The sequence below is a fragment of the Pinus tabuliformis genome, chromosome 1_2 (genome assembly GCF_031772625.1).
Source record: "Pinus tabuliformis cultivar Carrire ecotype Pingquan chromosome 1_2, CPIR1, whole genome shotgun sequence".
In the NCBI taxonomy this organism is placed as follows: Eukaryota; Viridiplantae; Streptophyta; class Pinopsida; order Pinales; family Pinaceae; genus Pinus; species Pinus tabuliformis.
Window position 1 is genome coordinate 1,147,342,533 of NC_142298.1, and position 27,505 is coordinate 1,147,370,037.

Below are 27,505 nucleotides of genomic sequence, written 5' to 3' on the forward strand. Positions count from 1 at the left end.
TTAATAATAAAACTAAATTAGGAGTTGTAAATGTTGAATTACTATTGAAGAAAAACACAAGATCAGATGTGATATTGCCATGTAAACACTTCCTCGATGCTTGGATCACATATGTAAAAAATTAAAATAAACTTAATATGTGGACATCCATGAAAAAAAAATCACGTGCATCTTTTAAACCTCCGTTAAATGTAAATGTTGCACATTGTTCTCTATATGACGTATGAATTACATTGACTTGCAACTACATTCTTTGGACTGATGACCATCTAGAAAATACATATTTAAAATTAAAAAGTATATTGTCAATTTTACAACACCAAAAAAATATAATTTAATATTAGAATGGGAAATTAAATGGGGGATTTCATATGGTCATAATTCTGGACTTGAAATATTATTAAATCTGGTTCCCGTATCAGATCCCATCCATTATCGCATGGCAAGAACCACAAGTGGAGTGGAAGGGGCCTTTGGAGCTAAAGTCCCAACTCCGACAGCTCGAACCCAAACCATTATCGGGTCTACGATTGTTATCGCATAGCCAGATCGGAACAAAAGGAACCTAGCATTGGAGTGTTGGAATCGTCAATAGCGATTTCTGATAGTCCACGTACTATGGCATCGGGGTTATTGGAGCACTATGTTATTGCTCATTTCCATATCTTTTTTATGTAAATTAATGTTTAAAGATCAAAATAATAATATAGATAATTTCTATCAAACAACAAAAACTTTATACAAAATTAATAATATAGATAATTTCTATCAAACAGAAACTTTATACAAAATTAAATCAATTTTAAAATATAATTACTGTAAGATAAGGCATATAAATCAGGGCCGGGGAGATGTTCTCTATGCAAAAATGAATCTGAAACAATAAGGCATCTATTTATAGAATGTCTAGTTGTTAAAAAAGTGTGGGTGGAGGTTGGGAAGCTCATCCAAAAGCAGATAGTCTGGGAAGGGGAAAACCTTTCTGATGTTTGGTATAAATGGTGGCGCTTATATCCAGAGGGGAACATGCGGAATTTACCTCCCATTATTTCATGGGGCATCTGGATTGCCAGGAATAGGAGCATCTTCATGGATAAGGAAACCCCTGTCGAGACCATTGCCATTCAATGTACCTCTATTTACACAAACATTCCCGAATCAGAAGAGGAGAGGACTCCCAGACAGGTTAGAGAGGAACAAATCAAGGAAGGTGTTCCTTGGGCTTACTTTGACGGGGCTTCCCAGAACAATAAAGCAGGAGCAGGGTTGGTTATACACCTAAATGAAAACTAGATTCTAAAAGCATCCGTGGGTTTAGGCACTGGCTCAAACAACTTCGCGGAATTGTCTGCTCTAAAGTTGCTCTTATGCTGGCTTATCCACAGGAACATCTTCACAGTTCAGATTTTTGGGGATTCTTTGAATGTTATAAAATGGTCTAATGGACAAAGTAGATGTCAAAATTATATTTTGAGACCTTTATTAGAAGAGATTCAGAATTTAAAGCTTTCTTTTAATGTTTTCTCTCTATGCCACATCTACAGGGAACACAATGATTCAGCAGACAGGCTTTCTAAAGAGGGTCTGCAACAAGATTTGGGCAGTTGGAGAATAGTGGAGGAGAACCATGGAGAGATCCGTGTCTCAGATCAGCCTCCTTACTCTTAGTCTGCTATCTTTTTGAGACATCACAGGCTTGGCAAAGCCATTCTTCTTGGTTTTGTTTATAGTTGTTATGGTGTTTTTTATAAAACTTTTTTTAGTACTGTATGACTTTGGTATCTATTTTCTGTTTGGGTTGTTTTCCTTGGTGAGGAGACCCGGGAAATAGATGCACTGTTTTGATCTTTTTATGGAGATGTTCAATATATGGAAACTGTATATTTTTTACTGTTCTGGAGACGGGAGTTGTTTTCCTCAATATGAGGAGGCTCACGGTTTCAGGGGTTCCTTTTCTCTCAAGTTTTGGACAGGAAGGGCAGTCTCTTCTTGTAGAGCTCTATGATTCTCAATCATACAACAAACAGAATGCTCCGGCATATACTATGTAACTTTTTATTCTGTTTATAAAAAGTTCGATTTTTTTCTTCGAAAAAAATTACTGTAAAATAATATTAAAAATGTTTTAAAAATAAATATAAAGACATTATTCCATAAACATAGTAATATAAATATTAATAACATACATAAGAAAATAAAAATTAGGAAGATATATATATATATATATATATATATATATATATATATATATATATATATATATATATATATATATATATATTTGAATCAAAATAATGTAAATTATTTTATTTAAAATATATTAGATTGGAGTTATATATATATATATATATATATATATATATATATATATATATATATATATATATATATTGTAAGTTTTGCGGATTACATTTTCAATATGTCTAATATATCACACGAAATTGACTTCACATCAACAAAACACCCACACCTGAGATAACTGTGTATCCAAAATCCTCTAGAATGGAATATATATAATAAGTTATTTTAATTGGAATGGTACAAGTCATTTTATGTAAAATAACATTACAATAAAAATAAAAAATATTACTATAATTTTATCAACTTCAAAATAACTCCAGTAAAAACAAAAGTGCAATTTAATTTATGGTAAATAAAAGAATAAGCAATCTTATTTAGATAACAATTTAATAAAAATTAAATTAACACCAATACATTTTTAAATAAAAAATTATTAATTTATTTTCAATTTTATCTTATAACTATATTTTTTTTGTTATTTTAAAAATTATTTTAATTTCAGGTAACCCTCTAAAATATATATTTATCACCATTTTTAATTTATTAAAAAAATCTAAAAAATAAATATAGAAAGGTTAATCCTTTCTAATTATTTTAAAATTAATCTTTAATTATCCATGTTCATTGTGAAACAACAAATTTTGAAATGTAACTAAGAGCCTCATTATCCCTATTTTTAAAAGTGGGGATACAAATAACCCCTCTAATTATCGGACCATTATGATCAGCCCTCTCTTATCCAAGCTATATGGTATTATTTTGGAAAAGAAGTTGAGCATATGGCTTGAAAGTGAAGGTAAGCAGACTAAAATCCAAGCAGGTTTTAGAAGGCATCACTCAAAAATAGACCACCTCGTTACGCTTAGGATCATTGTGGAGGAATGTCGTAATGATAAATCCAATCTCTTTTGTTGCTTTGTGGACTTTAGAAAGCCTTTTGATACAGTTCCTAGAAACAAACTTTGGAATAGATTAGAAGAGCTAAAGGTTCCTTTCGAGTTGAGAGATGCCGCTATAAGATTATACGAGAATGTAATTGCCAAGCTAAAGAGAAATGAGCGGTGGTCGAAAGATATTAAATGTAATATTGGAGTTAAACAAGGTTGCCCCCTCTCCCCTACCTTATTTGGCATTTACATCGACAAGCTTGAAGGTTATTTAGAGGAAGCAGGTTGTGCTGGGACGATTTTAGCTAGAATAGTCATCATCCTTCTCCTCTATGCTGACGATATTGTTCTTCTCGCAAGGTGACCATCTGATCTTGATAAGCAACATAGGATTCTTAAGGATTTCTGCTCTACCATGGATATGACTGTTAACACTGGCAAAAAAAAAGTTATGATTATCAAATCCAAGAAGGACACTTATGCTAATTTTATGTATGACAATAATAACTTGGAGGAAGTGTATTCTTACATGTACCTAGGAATTGATATTCATCACAAGCTCAACTAGAACTATAGCCTTGAGAAAAGGATTAATGGGGGGTGGAAAGCTTATTTTGGTCTTAGAAATAATTGTAAAATGACAAACCTCGTAATGTGGGATAAAAAGAAGTTCCTCTTTGAAACTTTAATCACTCCTGTTATCTTATATGGATGTGAAGTCTGGGGTTGTAGCATCTCTAGAGAATCATGGATAAAAATTGAGCAAATCCAGAAGCGCTTTATAATGTATAACCTAAAAATTAAAAGCAATTCACCCTATCCTATTCTCCTTATAGAAGTAGGTCTTTCCCCTATCGAGAGCCTAGCTATGACTAGGCTTCTATTGTACAAGCACAAACTTAATAACATAGAAGATCATAGACTTCCTAAGCTAGCTTTAAAGTCCAACCAAAACCACCTAAGGCTCAAGCGGGGGTGGTATAAAGACACGAGGGCCTGGTTAAACCTTTGCGAGATCAACGAGAATGATGCATTACAAAAAATTAATAACATTAAAAATATTGTTACTTCTAAGTTCAAAGAAAAAATGTGGTGTGAGAAAGATTTAGCAGCTAAAAGAAAATTAAGTTATTATAAGAAGGTCATCAACCCCACCCTAGAAGATCAAAATTATCTCTCTGTTTTAACAAGCTCAAAGAAGAAAATTAATATAGCAAAGATTAGAACGTACTCTCATGAGCTCCATAGTGAAACAGGTCATTGGGCAGTTCCTAAAACACCGTGGATGGAAAGGATCTTCCTTCTCTATGAGAATAGGGACATCGAGGATGAAAACCACTTCTTCTTAGAGTGCCCCGTGTACAACCACATTAGATCTCAGTTTCATAATATTTGTCGCAATACTGACCTTCCTAGCCTTTTACGATGTCAAAATTATAGTGAGCTTGGGAGGCTTCTCTCCAAGCTATTTGAGCATAGGAATAAAATCTTAAATCAAACAAAATAATTTGTTTCTTTAGGTCCGATAGACCAAAGTTTGGTCTCAGTGGACGTTAACCATCATCATCGTCATCATCAATATATTATGATTACTATTATATTATTATAACAATAATATAAAATAATAATAATAATAATCACAATTATATTGAATTATTATTATTATAATAATAATAGCTCATAATAATAATCATGATCCAATAATAATTAGAATTGTGATAAGTGAATTATTATGTGTAATTTTTTAAAGACTAACTATTTATGATAATCAATAAATATATAAATAATAACAATGATATTCTTATATATTTATATATTTATGATTATTATATTAATATTATTACAATAATATAAACTCATAATAATATTAGTAATATTAAATATTAATAATTCATAATTACTATTATTATTATTAGGTTTTATTAATTCAACCATGTTTATTTTAGTATTTTTAATATTTATCTTAAGGTTTGTATACATTGGGTTTATAATATTAGTCCCTTTTGTTTATCATTACCCAAGGGATTAATACTAAAACCCCAAGGGATTGTGAACCCAAAGGAATAATATTAAACCCAAGGAACTAATATTATAAACCTAAGGGAATAATAAACCCAAGTGATTGATATTATAAACCTAAAGGAATAATAAAACTAAGGGATCAATACTAAAACCCCAAGAGGTTATGAACCCAAGGAAATAATATTAAACCCATTGGACTAATATTATAAACCCAACATTGTTAAACCCAAATATAAACACTACAAACACTAAGATAAACATGGTTTATTTTGACGGTGAGACAATCGTTGTCACAATCCCTTGTTGATAATATAAACCTAAGGAAACAATAAACTCAAGGGATTGATATTATAAACCCAAATGGATAATAAACCCAAGGGATTAATACTAAAACCCCAAGGAATTGTGAACCCAAGGGAATAATATTAAACCCAAGGGACTAATATTATAAACCTAAGGGAATAATAAACCCAGGGGATTGATATTATAAACCTAAAGGAATAATAAAACTAAGGGATCAATACTAAAACCCCAAGGGATTATGAACCCAATAAAATAATATTAAACCCATTGGACTAATATTATAAACCCACCATTGCTAAACCCAAATATAAACACTACAAACACTAAAATAAACATGGTTATTTTAATGGTGAGACAACCGTTGTCACAATCCCTTGTTGATAATATAAACTTGATGGAATAATAAACTCAAGGGATTGATATTATAAACCGAAATGAATAATAAACCCAAGGGATTAATACTAAAACCCTGAGGGATTGTGAACCCAAGGGAATAATATCAAACCCAAGGGACTAATATTATAAACCTAAGGGAATAATAAACCCAAGAGATTAATATTATAAACCTAAAGGAATAATAAAACTAAGGGATCAATACTAAAATCCCAAGGGATTATGAACCCAAGGAAATAATATTAAACCCATTGGACTAATATTATAAACCCAACAATGTTAAACCCAAATATAAACACTACAAACACTAAAATAAACATGGTTTTTTTTTTTTTTAATGGTGAGACAATCGTTGTCACAATCCCTTGTTGATAATATAAACCCAAGGGAATAATAAACCCAACGGATTGATATTATAAACCCAAATGAATAATAAACCCAAGGGATTAATACTGAAACCCCAAGTGATTGTGAACCCCATGGATAATATTAAACCCAAGCAACTAATATTATAAACCTGCGGGAATAATAAACCCAAGGGATTGATATTATAAACCTAAAGGAATAATAAAACTAAGGGATCAATTCTAAAACCCCAAGGGATGATGAACCCAAGGAAATAATATTAAACCCATTGGACTAATATTATAAACCCAACATTTTTAAACCTAAATATAAACACTACAAACACTAAAATAAACATGGTTTATTTTGATGGTGAGACAATCGTTGTCACAATCCCTTGTTGATAATATAAACTTAAGGGAATAATAAACTTAAGGGATTGATATTATAAACCCAAATGAATAATAAACCTAAAGGATTAATACTAAAACCCCAAGGGATTGTGAACCCAAGGGAATAGTATTAAACCCAAGGGACTAATATTATAAACCTAAGGGAATAATAAACCCAAGAGTTGAAATTATAAACCTAAAGGAATAATAAAGCCAAGGGATCAATACTGAAACCCCAAGGGATTATGAATCCAAGGAAATAATATTAAACCCATTGGACTAATATTATAAACCCAACATTGTTAAACCCAAATATAAACACTACAAACACTAAAATAAACATGGTTTTTTTTTTTTTTTAATGGTGAGACAATCGTTGTCACAATCCCTTGTTGATAATATAAACCTAAGGGAATAATAAACCCAAGGGATTTATATTATAAACCCAAGGGATTAATACTAAAACCCTAAGGGATTGTGAACCCAAGAGAATAATATTAAACCCAAGGGACTAATATTATAAACCTGAGGGAGTAATAAACCTAAGGGATTGATATTATAAACCTAAAGGAATAATAAAACTAAAGGATCAATACTAAAACCCCAAGGGATTATGAACCCAAGGAAATGATATTAAACCCATTGGACTAATATTATAAACCCAACATTTTTAAACCCAAATATAAACACTACAAACACTAAAATAAACATGGTTTATTTTGATGGTGAGACAATCGTTGTTACAATCCCTTGTTGATAATATAAACCTAAGGGAATAATAAACCCAAGGGTTTGATATTATAAACCCAAATGAATAATAAACCCAAGGGATTAATATTAAAACCCCAAGGGATTGTGAACCCAAAGGAATAATATTAAACCCAAGGGACTAATATTATAAACCTAAGGAAATAATAAACCCAAGGGATTGATATTATACACCTAAAGGAATAATAAAACTAAGGGATCAATACTAAAACCCCAAGGGATTATGAACCCAAGGAAATAATATTAAACTCATTGGACTAATATTATAAACTCAACATTGTTAAACCCAAATATAAACACTACAAACACTAAAATAAACATGGTTTATTTTGATGGTGAGACAATTGTTGTCACAATCCCTTGTTGATAATATAAACCTAAGGGAATAATAAACCCAAGGGATTGATATTATAAACCCAAATGGATAATAAATCCAAGGGATTAATACTAAAACCCCAAGGGATTGTGAACCCAAAGGAATAATATTATAAACCTATGTGAATAATAAACCCAAGGGATTATGAACCCAAGGAAATAATATTAAACCCATTGGACTAATATTATAAACCCAACATTGTTAAACCCAAATATAAACACTACAAACACTAAAATAAACATAGTTTATTTTGATGGTGAGACAATCGTTGTCACAATCCCTTGTTGATAATATAAACCTAAGGGAATAATAAACCCAAGGGATTGATATTATAAACCCAAATGAATAATAAACCCAAGGGATTAATACTAAAACCCCAAGGGATTGTGAACCCAGGGGAATAATATTAAACCCAAGGGACTAATATTATAAACCTAAGGGAATAATAAACCCAAGGGATTGATATTATAGACCCAAATGAATAATAAACCAAAGGCATTAATACTAAAACTCCAAGGGATTGTGAACCCAAGCGAATGATATTAAACCCAGGGGATTAATATTATAAACCTAAGGGAATAATAAACTTGGAGATCTATAATTCAATGCATCATTTATTATTCTAATTATATTCATCATCTATTTCAATTTATTCTTTTAATCTATTTCATATTTTGAATTTTTTTTAGAATTGCATTTCAAAAATTATTATTTAACAAATATATTTCAAAGCTTACTCATTCACTGGTATTGATATCTATAATTTTTCAAATTAAATTTAATCTACTTTACATTTTAAGAATTTAATGTTCAACAAAGATAAATTTTGGAATTATATTTCAATATTTAATAGTTTTCAAAAATAGATACTTATCATTTATTAATTGATGTTTTGTTGTTATTTTCCACTTGACATTTTAAAAGTTCCATGTTAAAAAAAAATAAGTTTTACAATTACATTTCAAAATTTGTTGTTTCACAATGAACATGGATAATTTGATACATATCCATTTTTTTTCTTATTAATTTTAATATACACTTCATATTTTAACATTTCTATCTTTACTAAAGACAAATTAATATAATATTTCAAAATTTTATGTGTTATAATTACAATTTGGAATCCATATATTTAATTACATTTGAAAGTTTATTGGACATCTGTAATTGAATGCATAATTTATTCTTCTAATTATATTCATCATTTATTTCAATTTATTTTTTTAATTTATTTCATATTCTGATTTTTTTTTTTGAATTGCATTTCAAATATTATTATTTAACAAATATATTTCAAAGTTCACTAGTTGACCAGTATTGATGTCTATAATTTTTCAAATTAAATTTAATCTGCTTTACATTTTAAGGATTTAATGTTCAACAAAGATAAATTTTAAAATTATATTTCAATCTTTATTATTTTTTGAAAATAAATACTTATCATTTATTAATTGATGCCTTGTTGTTATTTTCCACTTAACATTTAAAAATATCCATATTTAATGAAAATAAACTTTACAATTACATTTCAAAATTTGTTACCTCACAATGAATATGGATAATTTGATGCACATCCATTTTTTTTATAATTAATTTTAAGATGCACTTCATATTGTAAAACTAACTTGATGTACATTTTAAAATTTCTATGTTTAATAAAAATAAGTTTTACAAGTCCATGGTTTAGGGAACCCTTGCTTCACTGCTTGATGGAAACGCTTGTGGAGGATGAGGACAGAACCTCTAATTTTTAAGATTTCTACCTGGTAATCTTTGATGTCTTTAGCTTTCCCATTTGCCAGTCGTTTAACCCCAAAATCAAAGGATGAGGACAGAACCTCTAATTTTTAAGATTTCTACCTGGTAATCTTTGATGTCTTTAGCTTTCCCATTTGCCAGTCGTTTAACCCCAAAATCAATGTCTTCTAACTTTCTTGTGAGCAGGGTTTCAAAGTTATCCATGACATTTGGAGATTCATAAAGCTTTTTAAGATAGGAATTCCAATAGTGTAAAGCAATTTTATTATTATCTTTAGTTTTCCCAGTCAGAATCTGCCTCCAAAATTTCTTAGGAGCTAACTTAGAGAGGTGTAAGAGATGCCTCCAAAATTTCTTAGGAGCTACCTTAGAGAGGTGTAAGAGATTCTCTTGTCTGTTATGAACTCTTTTTCCTTTTAGTTAGGGCTTTGTATATTTTTATCTTGCCCATTTTAAGAGATTCATCAACAACTTCCTTAATTTCTCTCCTCGCACTTTTACAATCTTTGTCATACCATGGGTTGGTTTTGCTATTTCTTTTATTATTTGAAACTTCAATTGAGAACTTGTTAATAGAATATGAGACGGTTGTAGTAAAATTATGATAGAGGTATTCTATGTTGTCTATACTAAATAAAGGAAGCAAATTAGTTTTTAATTAATTTAGAAAGAAGATCGTTTTTATTTCTATCAAATATTAGGTTCTTTTGGCTATAAGGATTATTTTCTATGGGATCTCTATGCATGACAAAATTGAGATTTATAAGTAAAGGCTTATGATTAGAGTCAGCCTCGTGGTCGTTTAAGATGTCAAAATTTATTATTTCATTGTATAAAGGGAGATCGAAAATAACATAGTCTACCACGCTGCTACCAAGCCCATGGGTGCATGTCATCTAGCTAAAATTGGGCCACTTCTTTAGACTGTTGCAAATTATGAGATCCTGAACACTACAGAACTTGACTAGCTCCGACCCAAACAAATTCTCCCCGAGGTCTTCAGAGCTCCTTTTGTACCTACTAGCCAGAGTAGGGTCTTCTTCTAACAAAAAATGATTAGGGTTGGAATGATTGCTTAGAATAATAACTTGGTTGCTTGAAGTTTGAGCATTAAATTCACCTATTAAAAGGATAGTACCTTCATTCCTTAGGTTAAAAATATCATTCTTTAAACCATTGTAAGGACTATTTTTATCTAGATTCTTCTTCTTATATTATTTTATAATAATAATAATAATAATAATATAATATAATATAATATAATATAATAGTAATTATTATTATTATAGTAGCTATTATATTATTATTATTATATTAGTTATATTATTATCTTATTAATAATTATATTTATATATTATTATAATAATATATTATTATTATTATTATTATACAATATAATTGTTAATATTATTTTATAATTTTATATTATTATTATAATAATATAATAATAACTTTATTATTTTATTTATTGAATAATATAACGATAATTTAATTAATTAATATTAATAATATTATTATGAGTTTATATTTTTATTATAATATTCATATAATTATATATATAAATAATAGGATTGTTATATTTATATAATTATTAATAATAATTAGGTTATTCAGTGTATATCAACCACATTAGAAAATATAATTAATACATATTTATTTTGGTAAAATATCACTGTGCTAGTAATAAAACCTAAACCTATTTAAGGGCGGTTGACATAATCCATGACCGCAGAGGGTCTCTGAGCTTCAATGGCAGAGCTACTCGTAGCATAATCCCTTCAATTATTCTCTGCACCGCTTAGCAGATTCCATGATATTCCCTTCTATTTAGCTCCCCTAATGTTATGGAACGGAGGTTACGGGCATTCGAATTAATGTCAACTGCCACCGCATTCAATCTTTGACTACAAAAGGTGGCTCAGTTTCAGAGCCTAAGCTACTCATAGCATTTGCCTGCTGATTTCGTTATTGAAACAAATATGAGGAATTACGGTCGTAATTTGAGCTCTGTGTTTCTTGTCAGCGTGGTGATTTATTTGGGCATGCTCCCTGCTGCGGAGACTTGGGGAATAGACGGGCATCATGCGATTTGCAAGATCACTGAGGTGAGGTTTTCCTCACATTGCTTGTTGACAATTTCTTACTTAAATATTGAGAAAAAGTAATGAAAGGCAGTCTCTTGATTTGAATATATAACCTCACAATACGTTCAGCCTTGAATTTGGTTTCATTATTGTAAATAGATGTTGGTTTCATCATTGTAAATAGATATAACGTCACTAGGTTAAATTAATTTGTCTTGGTTTGGATTTGAATGTAAAACCTTTCAATAATTTCACTCTTCCAGCATTGAATGTGAGTATACTGGGTTAAATCTAGGTGAATTTTTTTTATGGGATAGAATGTGTGATTTTGGTAGTTTTTTTAATGGGAACTTATATTTTATAATTTTTTAGATTAATGTAGATTGATATAATATGATTAAGAATATGTTAATTGATTTTATAATTTAGTATGAAGGTGATGTGTCACTCTATTAATATGGAGTTAACATTTTCTTCTTTTAAAATAAAAATAAAATAATGTCTAAATAGAAAATTAATGTCAGCTGTAATAAAAAATAAAAATGAATATGTATGTTTAATTAATTTTAATTAAAATAATTATAAAAACATCAATAATCCCAACCTCATTATGAGTCACTCAATTTCTTGATATTAAAATCTAATGTGGTGAAAATATTTCACTCACTTTTAGTCATAAATAAAATATTTCCATGTCCACATGACTTAATATAATTTCATATCAACTTTAAAAAGAGATAAAGTAAACTATGAGTAAGATATTTAAACCTTATACTTTTCAAAAATATTTAACATAAGATTTAAATAAACTATTTCAAGATTTATGTTAACTAATTTTAAGATTTACCATTTAAAGCAATTGAAAAAAAATAAGTTTTTTTTTTTGGTTAAAACATTTGAAGTAGGCTTATATTTTACATTTGGGTATTTTCCTTGGGTATAGTTTTTTGTCAAATTTTAGTGAAATCTAACATTTTTTTTTGAACTTACAAGTTAAGTTATGTAATCTATATACATTCAAAAATAGAATTTAAACAATGAAAAATTACAATATTTAGAAAGAGAGAGTTTTTTCAGCCTTGTATTCTAAAATAGGTTTGTACATGAAGAGATTTGAGTCCTCTTGGAACATGCTAGATTTTTTTATTTATTTTTATTACATCCCTATTTTTAGTATGCTTAAAAATAAATCTTGAATAACATTTTGATGAATATTTTTCAGAGATGTTTTTCTTCGAATGTTTATAAATATATATTTTCCTAAAAAAAATATTTTGAATATATTTTTGTATACAATGTGTTTCAATATTTATATTAATTAAATTTTAGGTCAAGGTTAAGGAAAAATAATAAATGAAAAATCATGTTAAACTTTCAATTAAAATGATAAATATTAAATTAAAATATTCATTTATAAAAAATATTTTTCCTTTTTAAAATTTTATTATTCATCTTTATTGTGATGAAGAATTAATTTTATTGTTCATGTAACAATGTTGCTCATTTTATGTGAAAATGAAACTATAAATTGATATGATATAGTTTGGGGAAATTTTAATTTTAACTCAAATATCTAATCAAGACTTATTCATTTTTCTAATTCCGTCAAGTGAATTTTATTATATTATGTTTTCAAAAGATTAATTTATTTTGTTAGATATATATAAAAGTATTTATGTCAAATATTGACATAATATTCATTGAAATATTGAAGTTGAAATTATAAGTGTGCCATTACTTTAATTATTTAATTACTTTTTTTCATTCATTCTTTGTAGGGTATATTCACAATATTTAAGTTAGGATAGAAATTGAAATGTTTACTATATCTGTTGTAATGGTTATTATAATAAGACATAAAAATATTTTAACTATAAAATCTATTCTTTTAATTTACTTTATATAATATACACATAATTTTTTTAACCATATAATTATTTATATAAATAATTAGAATCTAAATAATTTCTTCCCGTTGTTAAAAAATAAATAATTAGATTAATTAAATTAAAGTAGATTAATGCTCATTATAATTTTATTGATCTCTACTTTTCAAAATAAATATTTTTATTAAAAAATACCAATAGACAAATTTACAACTTCTAGTTTACAATGCCTGACAAACTCTCCGTTGCCCATCTTCACTGCATCGATGTTTAAAGGCCTTGAAAAAGTCCTTCGGTAGGGTCTGTCCTGAAAGTCGATGCTGTGAGTGCTCATCAACGAATTTAGGATATCTATATATATATAAAAGTTTGTTTATTTATTTGTTTTTATGTTTTATAAATCGGTTGGTTTTCTGAATAAGGACAGTCACTTCTTAGTGACGAAGCATCAACGGCAGTGAAAGACCTGCTCCCTGAAGATCTTGATTCTCTTTGCTCATGGGCTGATCAAGTGCGGTTCAAATATGGGTGGTCAAGGCCATTACATTACATTAACACACCAGATGACAAGTGTACATATCAATATTCTAGTAAGTTCTGTTGACCCAGGCATGCTCCATTCTCATAATTAGCTATTTTAATTTGGGATTTTGTCTCTGTTTTTAGTCCAATAGTCTCATATTGCTTATCAATCTTGTATTTCCATATGTCACAGTAGGTAGAGTTTCCCATCATAACATGGGTATAACTTGAATTGCTCAAGAGAATTACTGGCATCTTCATGATGCACTGTGATTGAATGGTGTGCAGCGTTTAATAAAGAAACCTTATGACAGCAATTTGAATTCTCTGATTGTTTGCAAACAGGGGATTGCCATGATGACGATGGAGAGAAAGGCAGATGTGTTGATGGTGCCATACAAAATTACACTTCACAGCTTGGAAACAACAGTAAAACTGGTATGATTTATTTTTATTGCCATCCCATTACAATGAATTTTATATCTGTAGTTTGTTCCCCGCCAAGTTGCTTTCACTGTAAATTACATTTAAATGTTGGCTTATCTTACCAGTGGAGTTTAATACACAGTTATATAACTTGCAGATAATTTAACAGAAGCTTTACTGTTCCTATCTCATTTCATGGGAGATATCCATCAGGTCCTTACTGTTTAGCTATAAGTTTTCCATATAGAAAAATAAAATGCATGTGCTCACTGAATGAAAATTCAGAAAGGATAAATAGAAACTTGTTTTTGCTCATTTTGTTATTACTTCAAAAAGTTATTGCCTTTATTGAAAACTTATTCATTGTTCAAAACGTCATTGCCTTTATTGAAAACTTATTCATTGATAGTGATGAATGAAAACTGCAGCCTATGCATGTGGGTCACACTACAGATGAAGGTGGAAATACAATTGAATTACGCTGGTATAATAAATCGAGCACTTTGCATGCGGTAAAGTACAAACCATTTCTACTTAATGAAAAAGTATTAGTTTTGTTTTTCATTTATTCTTTAGTTTGTTAGTTTACTTGAGTTTTAAGATGATCACATGGGGTTTCGGCCATAAAGGTTATGGGGTTTCGGCCATATCAACCTTTAGTATGGCTGGATTTTTGTCTATAGAAATTTAAACCAATAATTTTTAGACTATAAAATACCTTAACAGAATATTCTGTCACTATCTACATCATACTCGAACACATTACTAATGAGTGATTAAAAATATATTTTTTGAAATCCATGTTTGTTTCAAATATTCGTATTAGACATTAAGCATATTATTCATATTCGTATTAAACTTTCTTCCATTTAGCACTTTTCCTTAGACAACTTTAAACATTGTTTAGACTCTTTAAAACTAACACGAATTGGCATGTCTGCATGACTGACTGATGTAGTCAAATTGGCATGTCTGCATGATTGACTGATGTAGCCATTTTAGCCTCTGACAAATTTGCAACCCCAAAATATAGATTGTATTGCATGCAAACTAGTTTCCTGTGACTTTAACCGAATCAAGTAACCCTACACTTGTACATTGACCATGTTTTTGACATGGGCACTGCTTATCCATGTTTTTTCAAATAATTACTCTGCCAATTAGTTACAAAAGGTTGCCCATACAACTCGAGTACTATATGTTTGACCCACTTTTTTATTTGTCTTCACATTTCTCAGATTTCTTTCTAGGCACTCATCAACCTTATCTGAAGCACTACCGATGAATTATTCCTATATTCCTACCGTTATAATTCTATATTCAGAGTCTTCTTACTCGGCTAAATTTTTTAGAGTTTGGGATATCGTTGCACTAAATGTAAAGATAAATTTCTTATCGTGAGTAAATAAATTTTGATGTAAAGGACTTAATCCTTTGGTTAGTAGAGGAATCCATTATATTTGGACTCGTTCATTCTTATATTAATAGAGTCAATCATTTATCTAATAACAGGTTTCCCGCAGAAACCATTGTTCCTTAATAATCCATAAGCCAGGCCTTAGTACCTGCATTTACATTTATAAAATGAATTCATTGCAAATCATTTTTGTTTTCAATCAGGCAACTACGTTGGCTTTTATCTTATAAAAGTTCTACCAGTTTCTTTGGCTTGTTAATCTTTTGTGAATTGGTGTCTCGGCAAGGTTGTAAAGAGTAGGTATGCAACCTTTTGTCATATGTGGCATGTGCTGTACCTGAGTCTTTGCAGTATGAAACTAATTTAGAAGCTAGATGGGGAGTAAATGTCGAACAAATACTGCAAAAATGTTAAAACTAAAGACAACAGGGAATATTGGCGGGATAAAGAATAGTCATCAAACAGGGGATTTGATGGAATCCATGAATTTCAAGTCATTTGGAAGCTCATAGCCTGTAGCTTCTTAACCCAGCCTCCTTTTCCCAAAATCCACAGAGATAGAGGGTTTCGTTTTTTAAGGACATGATCATTTTATTTCGTGTCAACTCCCTACTTATGTCTTTATAGGGATATAACCTCCTTGCAAATGTGTAATCCATTGTCCCTGAACTCCTTATCATAATAGTCTGCAGTCAAAGTCACGGGAACATATCTGCAGAGCTAATTGGAATTCTGTATTCTTTATGTACTAGAGTCGGTTGCAATTGCCAACTTCTAAATCTCATGTTTTGCAGCGTAGGAATGGCAACACTGCCACATACAACACTAGATAAGCCCCAAAACCTTGAGGTACACAAGGAGAGAGGAAACTTGTGTCCATGAAGGGGCCTCAATTTTACGTCTATCCCTTAGGTTGTATATTCGAACTGCCTTTTTCTGTACCACACCTCCATTAGGTTTCAACGTCGAAAATTTTGCCATGTGGTTACAGTAAACTAAATATTATATCTATATTGTCCCTCAGGTTTCTAACGCCACTTTAATCTTGTGGGCATTTCCTTATATTTTTCTTTAGATTCTACTATGTTTTCCTTCAAAATTATCCTTTCACTGTACCCAAAGTGAAAAAGTTTGTATTGCAGTTTTCAATGTTCATGTCTGACAAGATCTACTTTATAACACGCTGTCTGTGCCAATTTTTGTTTATATTCGCCAGTGAAGAAAATAACTCTACCTAGCCATGAACTTCATCCTCCAATGAATCTTACAAAATGGTTTCTTTGTTCATAACATTACTCGGTCTGAAAATCTTAATACAAGTATCAGGAAACTTGTACTGCATCTTCTTTTGAATATGTCTAAAAACATATATTTAATATTAAAGAATAATTCCTATCTGTGATAGGAGAGATGAGAGATGATAGGGATGGAGATTTATTTAAGAAATTTATTAAACAGCTATAGAATTGGTTAAACTAAACCTATCATTATATAAAAGCCTATTTAAAATGATATAATTTAAAGACTTTCCCCTTCCAAAATTTCTTGATCCTTGTGTCCCCTGCTTCATATTTATTTGTATTTTTGTTCATGTATTTCTTAGGGGTTTAAAGCCAGCATATTAGTCAACTATTTAGGATGTCAGGACAATTGCTGCAACCAAGGGCATAATGTGTTCAAGTTATCTTCAAAGTGTTCTTGACCTCTTGAGTTACATTTTGATTTAATTGATCTTGTGTTTCTGTGACCGTGGACAGATATGGGATAATCTGATCATTGAGACAGGCCTTAAAGATTATTATGATAAAGACATTGAGGAATTGATAACAGCGCTTCAGGAAAATATTACGGTATGTTCCCCACTCTTTTTCATTTGAAAAATGCAGTTAACTTGGTAGATTATTCCTTTCCTTCCTTGCATAAGTATCCTTTGAAAAATTTCGCTCGTCCAAGAATAAAAACATCGTTTACATCTATATATTGTGAATCTCATCAAGGAGAAAATTTATGTCTAATTTCAAAAACAGGGTACCTGGTCTGATGAAGTACCTACATGGGAGAAATGCAGCACGGATGAACTTGCTTGCCCAGGAAAGTAAGTATTGAAATTCTCTAAAATGTATCATCATCCTTGCATTGCAATTTGTAATCTTGTTTATGGCATCTGTTGACAATGCAACCAACTTAATGCTCTTGTTGAGTTTGGTGCTCTGATTCTTAGGCTTGCTGCCAATATTTTTTGTAAAAACAACTGACCAACGATCATGTATAGATCATAAATAATCTTGCCCATACTTTACGCACAGTGATACGTGCTGCTAGACACACTCTGTCATGCGTTAGAGCTGATGTTTCTAATCACTTGTGCCTAGTCCTCTGCAATAAAGGAAATAGCGGGTTTTCCTTTGAGAAAACATGTGAGCAGCTTTGTTTGTAGGAAAGCCTTCAAGGAACTGTGCTTCCTTGGATATGGTTAATATAGTACTATTTATCTATCCCTTGGCACACTTAGTTAAGTTAGGATCTAATATAACACACTGGTGCAAAGTCCGTCTCTTAAAGGCACCAATTGGTGCAGTCATTCTGGTTCCAACAACATCCCTCCAACTAGTTAGAAGTATGAAACCACAAGAACATCCATGGAGACTTCAAAACAATGCATTCTCAACAAAAAGTGAGAATGGACTGTTCTTCAGCAGAAAGAGGAAACTATCTAAGGTTGTCTAGAAGTCACACAATAAATCAGCACATATTCACAATAAGAACAGAATTTTATCACCAGATGCAGTCTCCTTTCAGCTAGCTGCACGATGGCAATGATTTGCAACAACTGATAGTAATGGTTGCTATCACAACATGTATTTATCTGGTTCTTTGATCATCTAATTTTAGTGTTTACTTAATGGTATCAGGTATGCTAGTGAAAGTATCAAGCTAGCTTGCAATTGGGGTTACAAGGATGCTGAGAATAACACTGTTTTAGGAGGTATATTCATCAATTTCACATCATGCACTTCATTATACGTCCTGTAATTTTGGGGGGCATTAATGCTAAAGTCCCTTCTTTTGCAGATGACTATTTCCTCTCTCGCTGGCCCATTGTCGAGACTCAACTTGCAAAAGCAGGTGTAAGGTTGGCTGCAACACTCAACCGCATATTCAGTTGAAGATGAAGTTATTAGCATCATTGCGAACTATTGCATCATAGCAATTTGATTGCTTTATGCATCAAAAAGCTCAATTTTCATGGAAAAAATAAGCATGGTAGCTGAATAAATAAGCATTAGTGTGAACTATTTTTACATCACAAATATATATTGTACTTGTTTCCACTTCTACTCATTAATGTTAATTTCACGATGCCAATTTCATTTTCAAATTCCTTCAGTCTTGGTGTGGGCCTTCCACAGGTCCTTGAACAATCAAACACTTTCAATTCCTTCAAACATTGCATTGACCTTCCATGGGTACTTATTCATTCAAAATGGAGTTAAAGCAACGTATGTTAATATGCTGTATACCAAAATTGTCCTTTTGGTAAAAATCTACAATGAAATTTGTCTTTAGTGGTAAAAACCTGCAAGTTGAATATATTATGTGGATTGCATATTTTGGCACCCAAGGAATATAAAGCAAATTCAACAACTGACATATGAAAAAAGACAAAAGAAACGTTTTGAAGTACCAACGTTCTGTATTTGTTACAACTATTTCATATGGCCCTCATTGGAACAATTGATCTATCTCATAAGTTTTTGGAATTTTCTTATTTGGTTAACTAGGTTATATTGTAATTATTTACATTTTTTCTTACAACTATTTCATATGGCCCTCATTGGAACAATTGATCTATCTCATAAGTTTTTGGAATTTTCTTATTTGGTTAACTAGGTTATATTGTAAGGTTAAAATGTTTTAACTTTCAATTAGTTCTGAAAATTTTAAAATTATTTATATAATTTACTAAAGTTTTGAAAAAAATAACTATTAAATTGATTTTTTTAAATTAAAAATAATTTTTGAAATTTGAATTTCTATTTTCTTATTGGCTACTATAGATAGAATTTGTTAGAAATAAAAATTATTTAAAAAAAATAAAAAATTATATATGCTACCAAGTGTCATAATAATACACACGTTACATCTCAATATTTGTGAAAAATAATACACACATCAAATCTCAATACTTATGAAAACTTTTTATTTATAAAAATTTAAAATCAAAAATTAAAAAAAAAAAAACATAAAATCTCAATATTTATGAAAATTTTATTATTTATATAAATTTCATTTGTGTCAAATTCATATTTGACTTTTAATTAATGTGTAACCTTTGAAAATAATTTACAAAGTTTGCTCAAAAAATTTTACAATCACATTTTTATTTTAAGCTATTCTTTTCTGGTGGTTATATATATATATATATATATATATATATATATATATATATATATTATTTTAAATGTGAAATTACTCTATATATAGATTCACTTTTATATATAATATTAACACATACGGTCTATTTAATATAAAAAATCATATAAAATTATTATGTCACTACTTAGCTAAAATATTCTTAAGTTATAATGATAATTTTTTTACAAAATATCTTTTAACCCTTACAAGTAGGACTCCAATACTATTGCAATAACTACAAAAAAATCCAACAAACATATTTGTGATATTCTATCACTTTCTATGTCAATATAGAGATATTTTTGAAAATGCAATCTAATGTCTTCCTCTAAACTCCAACATTTGAGTTTCTTCGTACTTAATACAACTTCTTTAAATAGATGATCAACATTTGAGTTGATATATATATATATAATCATCCAAATTGCTTTTTACCTTCATAAATTCATTTCTAATTGGAATTGATATTATAGTCTCAATTTTACATTTATTGTCTATCTAATCTATTAATAACTTAAAGTCTCCCATTACTTATAAATATTTTTCTATTTTTTTGTCATAAAAATATAAAATGCCTAAAACTTAAGTATTCATTTACTAACAACATATTTCAAAATAATATATATGTTTTTCTTTCAAACATTTTTACCTACCTTTAATAGCTAGCTTGATTTTACAAGCAACTTGTGTAGGAGTCATATATGACATTGAAATATCAAGTTGTCAAATAATGCAAGGTAAAGACTTATAAGCATTTGTAGATGCATTATTTATTTAAGAATATAGACAACAAACAAAAAGCCAATTGGGAAATTTTTGTTATAAATACTTTTAATGCAAAATAGAAATTTCATTGTTTTAACTAAACACTTATTGAATCTTAACTTTTTGGATTCAACTATAAAAAATGTCTCTACTTAAAAAATTTAACAATTTTATTTGTTTTAATATTTTAAAAATTTGTTTTCATATTATGAAGTAGAAATCTAAATTCAAAATTTGAAGACGATCTCAACTATTAAAATGTCACCTCAAATGGAACCTTGCAAATCACAAGTTTTAATAATAAAAAATGTTTAAAATCTTTATGCATGGCCATGAAGGAAATTTTTTATCTTAAATACAATAACCTCTGCTATCAATTACTTTTTACATAAAAAACAAGTATTAAGCAGCAATAGCACATATTACACTTACTTTAGTTAGATTTCACGGATTACTTCTTAAAAAAAAATCAAAACTTAAATGACTATATTACTTTATGTTAAAATTGGAAACTAGGGCAAAACTTCATGTGGATCATCTTATTCATGGCTGATAATATTTTTATTAGATTCCTCTCGTTGAGAGGTGTAGGATTGATATAAAGATCATCTGATTTCGATAAGTATTCATGGAGATATGAATTTATTTTGATTATGGAATTATTATCAAGCCGACCTACAACTCATGTAGGCTCAAAAGCCCAATAGTCACATCTATTCAAACACCAACGTTGTGTATAAATACAGGAGGACTTTTCCTCATTTGGACTCACTCATCTCATCTCATCTCTCTCTCTCTCTCTCTCTCTCTCTCTCTCTACTGCATAGAAAAAGTCTCTTCTCTACTACGTAGAAAACGATCTCTCTCTCACACATGTGAAGCCGAAAGTTGTTGAACCTGAAGTTGCAACTGTAGATCCAAAGTTTGACCAGAGTTGACCATCATATCTCCTCCTTAGAACTGCGTTTTAGGTCCATCTGGATCTCCTCTGGAAACCGCAACTTTTGGTGGTGGAATCAAGTCAATCCGACGGACGGTTTGCAAGATATCAATTGCCCTAGTTTGAAGGAAGCTGCTGAAACTGAAGCTACAACTGCAAAAGTGAAGTTTGACCTGCGTGGACCAGAAGATCTCCTCATCTAAACTGCTTTGTACATTCATCTGAACCTCCTCTAAAAGCCGCAACTTTTGGTGGTGGAATCAAGCCGATCCGACGGTCGGTTTGTGAGATATCGTCTGCCTTAGTTTGATGATGAAGTCGCTAATGTTGATGTTGTTGATCTAGGGTTTGCTACTGCTGATATAAATCAGATTTATTTTACTATTTCTCTCTGCTGAATTATTGAAGATAAAAGAATATTTGATTAAAGGGTTTCCCCACACATTGTGGGGTTTTTCCCTGGCTAGCCGCCACATCTTGTGTCTCTTGTCGATGCAGGAGCATCGGAATAAGCCAGTAATGTGAAGATTTTTCCACATGTTGTGGCTTGACAGAGTGAATTTCATTTACTGTCTGGTCAATTTTAGTTTACTGCGGAAGTCGATTTCTCAAATAGTTTGTTATTATTGTAATAAGTGAGACTGTTTTATTTAGATTAGTGATAAGATTTGTTAAATAGGTGTAACGAGAGTTAAGAGTTAAGAGATTGTTTTGTTAAGATCTATAGGGAAAATAGGAGATTTCTGTTAGCCATTATTAGAAGGATTAATGAGAGAAAATTAAAATAAGTGAAGAGATTCTTTGGAGAGGGAGTTAGTGAGGTTTGTAGTGTGGAAAGAAAGCTCAAAATGGAGTGAGGATTGTGTTTTGTAACAGAGCTTTTCTTCTTGTGTAAACGAACAAGGGTGAACTCTGTTTTTTTGAGCCTTATGAGTAAAATGAATATCATGTGTCTCTTTGTATGATGCGCCGTGGAGTTGAATTATAGTCTTTATGTGAAATTGCTTGAATTAATGATGGCCTGTGTATGCTTTTGTTTTAAATTATAAGAATTCCCGTGATTGATACAAATCGGGCATGTCGAAGTTAGGGAAGTCGAGAAAGTTTTTAACACAGTGAAATAGTGTAAAAGACTCTATAAATCTCAGTGGTCGGAGTTGAATTATATTGCATTTGAGTTTTGAATTAAATCAGGTCCGGTAAGACCATCACATTGGATTAGATGGATGTGATCAGTTATGGAGCAGTTTTAAAGGAGATTGAGTCCGGATATCACATCGCAAATTTAGAGAATCAAAGGCAAAAGTGAAAAGTGTGATTTGTGAAGTCCATACTTGAAATTGCGATCTACAATCTCGAATAACCATCACATCACATTGTGGAACGGGTGTTAGTCAAGTGATATTACAGTTTTGCGATTTGCGATCAAGCAGATCCAAGGTTGCGGTATATATATACATATATATATGAAACTATTTTAAATAGCATTCAAACGCTATTATAATTGGTTTTTAAGACAGAAAGGAATTATATTGGATCTGTGTATCCATTTTATTAAAGGGCTTCGGTTCCGATAGAAATAAAGAGCGATTGTTGGGTTATAAAGGTTCGATTTGGATTTAATTTAAAAATCTAACGCTGCTGCTGCGTCAATTTTTGGTATCAGAGCCAAAGAGACAGGTGTTTGCAGTAAAAAAAAAATGCCGCCAAGAAGGGGAATCGGTCGAGGAAGACCAGAGCCAAATGCCATTCTGTTGGAAGAAGTGCGGAACTTGCGTGCACGAATGGAGACAATGGAGACAACCCAAAGAAGAGCACCTGATGAGGGAGCTGAGAGTTCTTCAGAAGAATCTGATGCAGATGTGGAAGCAGAAGAAGAGAATGACAATGTCAAATTCATCAAGATGCTGGCAAAGGTTGGAAGCAAACCCAAAATGGAGATTCCTATGTATGAAGGGAGTCTGAATGCCGAGGAGCTTATGGATTGGATCAAATCCATAGATCAGTATTTCGATTATGAAGAGGTTGAAGAGAACAAGAAGGTAAAGTTTGCAGTCACTAGATTGAAAGGTCATGCAGCCATCTGGTGGGATGAAGTACATATGTCAAGAACGAGAAAAGGGAAATCTAAGATCAAGCAGTGGGATAAAATGGTAAGTAAACTGAAAGCCAAGTTTTTTCCCAAAGACTATCATTTGAATATTTTTAAGCAAATGTAAAATATAAAGCAGAAAGGAATGTATGTTAAGGAGTATACGGAAGAATTCTACAGGTTAAGTATCAGAACAGGCATGTAGAAGATGATTTGGAGAAAGTAGCTAGATATGTTAATGGGCTAAGGTATGAGATCCAAGATGAGATTAGCCTGTTAAGTTTGAAAACTGTTGAGGATGCCTATCAAGCAAGTCTGAAGGTAGAGGAGAAAATATTAAGAAAACAGAGTCAAAGAAACAGAGGAAAGAGTTCAGTGAGAGGTAGAGGAGTTGCCAGATCTAGAGGAACACAACATCAGCATGAAACAGGAAGTTCAAGTGGCAGATCACCACAGATGGGTGAATCCAGTAGAGGAAGATTCACGCCTAGAGGAAGAGGGCGAGGAAGAGATGTTAGATGTTATACTTGTGGAGAATGGGGACACATGTCGAGGGACTGTCCTCATAACAAATCAGCAAGCCAGAGGGGTGCAAATGTGGCTGAAGCAGAGTCAGAACCACCTCAGCTTATGGAGAAAGAGGAACCACCTGAAGAAGGTGAATCATTGCTGCTTAGAAGAACTTTGCTGAGATCAGAAAAGGAGACTGGAGAACCTGCACAAAGGAAGAACTTGTTCAGGACTACATGCAAATCAAAGGGTAAGTGTTGTAAGGTTATAATTGATAGCAGGAGTACTGACAATCTTGTGTCCACAGAGATGGTGGAGAAGCTCGGGTTAACAAGGACAGCACATCCTGTACCTTACAAATTATCTTGGCTTCACAAGGGTCATCAAGTCATCGTGACAGAGCAGTGTAATGTGGAAATGCAGATTGGCACATACAAAGACGTGATCCTATGTGACATAATGCCTATGGATGTATGTCATGTGTTATTGGGGAGACCATGGAAATTTGATCGGAAGGCGATCCATGATGGGAGAAGGAATACATATACCATAGAGAAGGATGGAGTTAAACATACGTTGCTGCCAGTGAAGAATGATGTTGATAAAGAGCTGCCTGAAAATAGTATTATGCTGATAAGTGGCAAAGAACTGCTATAGGAGGTCGATAAAAGTTCATTTTTCTATCGTGGGAAGACCAAAGGTAATTTTAACCTCCATGAATTTAAATGATTTGCCTGAAGAAATTCAAGCTGTGTTAAATAATTTCATGGACATCATTGTGGATGAATTGCCGAATGAATTACCGCTGATTAGAAGCATAAGTCACCATATCGACTTAATACCAGGAGCAAGTTTGCCTAATAAAGATGCGTATAGACTAACTCCCCATGAAAACCAAAAGTTGCAAGAAAAATTCAGGAGTCGATGGAAAAGGGGCTGATTCGAGAAAGTTTGAGTCCGTGTGCTGTGACAATGGTGCTTAGTCCGAAAAAGGGAGGAGAATGGCACATGTTCACTGATTCCAGAGCTATCAACAAGATAATAGTCAGGTACAGATTTCCTTTGCCCAGAATGGATGATTTAATGGACTGTTTAAGTGGATCCAGGGATTTTACGAAGATAGATTTAAAAAGTGGATATCATCATATCAGAATTCGGGAAGGCGATGAATGGAAGACAATGTTCAAAACAAATAGTGGACTGTATGAATGGTTAGTGATGCCTTTTGGGCTCACTAATGCGCCTAGTACATTCATGAGATTAATGAACGAAGTCTTGAAGGAATATACAGGTAAATTTGTTGTTGTTTACCTTGATGATATTCTGGTTTTTAGCAAAAGTAAAGAGGAGCATTTGGAACATCTGAAGTTAGTCTTGACCACTCTGCAGAAGGAAAAACTACTAATTAATTTAAAGAAACGAAGTTTCATGAAAGACGAGTTGGTATACTTGGGATTTGTGATTTCCAGAGAAGGTTTAAGGAGTTTCCATGGACTTGCTAGTTTTTACAGGAAGTTTATAAAAGGGTTCAGTCAAATTTGTGCACCAATCCTTGAGACAATCAAGGAGGTCAATCAGCCATTTCAATGGACAGAGGCAGCTGATAAGAATTTTAATTTGCTGAAAAAGAAGATAACAGAAAGCCAATTCTAGCATTGCCAAATTTCAAGAAAGTCTTTCAAGTGGAGAAGCAGTTGGTGCGGTGCTGAGCCAAGATCAAAGACCGATAGCGTATTTCAGTGAAAAGTTAAATGATGTGAAAAGGAGATATTCTTCATATGATAAAGAATTTTACGCTATTGTGCAGGCATTAAAAAAGTGGAGGCATTACTTACTGCCAAAGGAATTCATTTTATATTCAGACAATCATGCTTTGCAGTTCATTAATAATCAGCCAAAGTTAAATCAGAAGCATGCCAAGTGGGTGGAATTTCTGCAAAGTTTCACTTTTGTAATAAAGCATAAAAGTGGTAAGTCAAATAAAGTGGCAGATGCATTGAGCAGGGTAAGTTTTCTTTTACAAGAATTTAAAGTGGGTGTTGTAGGTTTTGATGAAATGATAGAAATGTACAAGGATGATGAGGATTTTAGAGACATCTACACAACAGTGCAGAATCCAGTGAGCCATAACAGAAGTCAGTGGATGGACTACCTTATTCAAGGAGGCTTGTTATTTAAAAGCAACAAGTTATGCATTCCCAAATGTTCTATGCGGGAGAACATAATTAAAGAAAAGCACAGTGGAGGATTGTCTGGTCATTTTGGACAAGATAAAACTTTCACTTGGGTGAATGCCTTTTATTATTGGCCTAAAATGCAAACTGATGTTAAAAAGTTTGTTGAGAAATGCAGAGTATGTCAATATGCCAAAGGAAGGAGCCAGAATGTAGGTCTATATCAGCCATTACCTATACCAAATCGACCATGGGATGCTTTGAGTATGGACTTTGTTCTGGGTTTACCAAAAACTCAGATAGGAAATGATTCTATTTATGTTGTTGTAGACAGATTTTCAAAAATGGCTCATTTTATTGCTTGTAAGAAGACTAATGATGCCACACACATAGAAAATTTATTCTTTTCAGAGATTGTAAGATTGCATGGTTTACCTGTGAGCATTGTATCAGATCGAGATACTAAATTTGTAGGGCATTTCTAGAGGACACTTTGGAAGAAGCTGGGAACTAAACTCAATTTTAGTTCAGCATACCATCCTCAGACAGATGGGCAAACTGAAGTAGTAAATAGGAGCTTGGGGAATATATTAAGGAGTCTGGTTCATCAGAATCCCAAACAGTGGGATTTGGCATTAGCTCAAGCTGAATTCGCTTACAATGATACACCAAACCGAAGCACTGGAATGAGTCCATTTCAGATTGTGTTTGGAATGCATCCGAGAGGA

At 31.4% G+C, this 27,505-nt stretch overlaps 1 protein-coding gene across 1 annotated transcript; it reads left to right on the forward strand.

Annotated features, from left to right (window-relative positions):
- The first annotated feature begins 11,524 nt into the window (after positions 1-11,524).
- LOC149210276 (endonuclease 4-like) lies at positions 11,525-19,108 on the forward strand. The gene is made up of 9 exons (XM_089394392.1): positions 11,525-11,650; positions 13,943-14,105; positions 14,383-14,466; positions 14,621-14,676; positions 14,892-14,975; positions 17,638-17,730; positions 17,908-17,975; positions 18,793-18,866; positions 18,953-19,108. Exons 1-9 carry the CDS (start codon positions 11,525-11,527, stop codon positions 19,045-19,047), a joined length of 843 nt encoding a protein of 280 aa, XP_089250518.1. The 3' UTR covers positions 19,048-19,108.
- The last annotated feature ends 8,397 nt before the right edge of the window (positions 19,109-27,505 follow it).

What these genes read in the sequence shown, in the direction of transcription:
- LOC149210276 (XM_089394392.1), top strand. Translation starts at nt 11,525, where the DNA reads ATGAGGAATTACGGTCGTAATTTGAGCTCTGTGTTTCTTGTCAGCGTG. An exon ending in TCATGGGAGATATCCATCAG is followed by an intron (nt 14,677 to 14,891) that starts GTCCTTACTGTT and finishes TGAAAACTGCAG; the next exon opens with CCTATGCATGTGGGTCACAC. An exon ending in GAACTTGCTTGCCCAGGAAA is followed by an intron (nt 17,976 to 18,792) that starts GTAAGTATTGAA and finishes TAATGGTATCAG; the next exon opens with GTATGCTAGTGAAAGTATCA.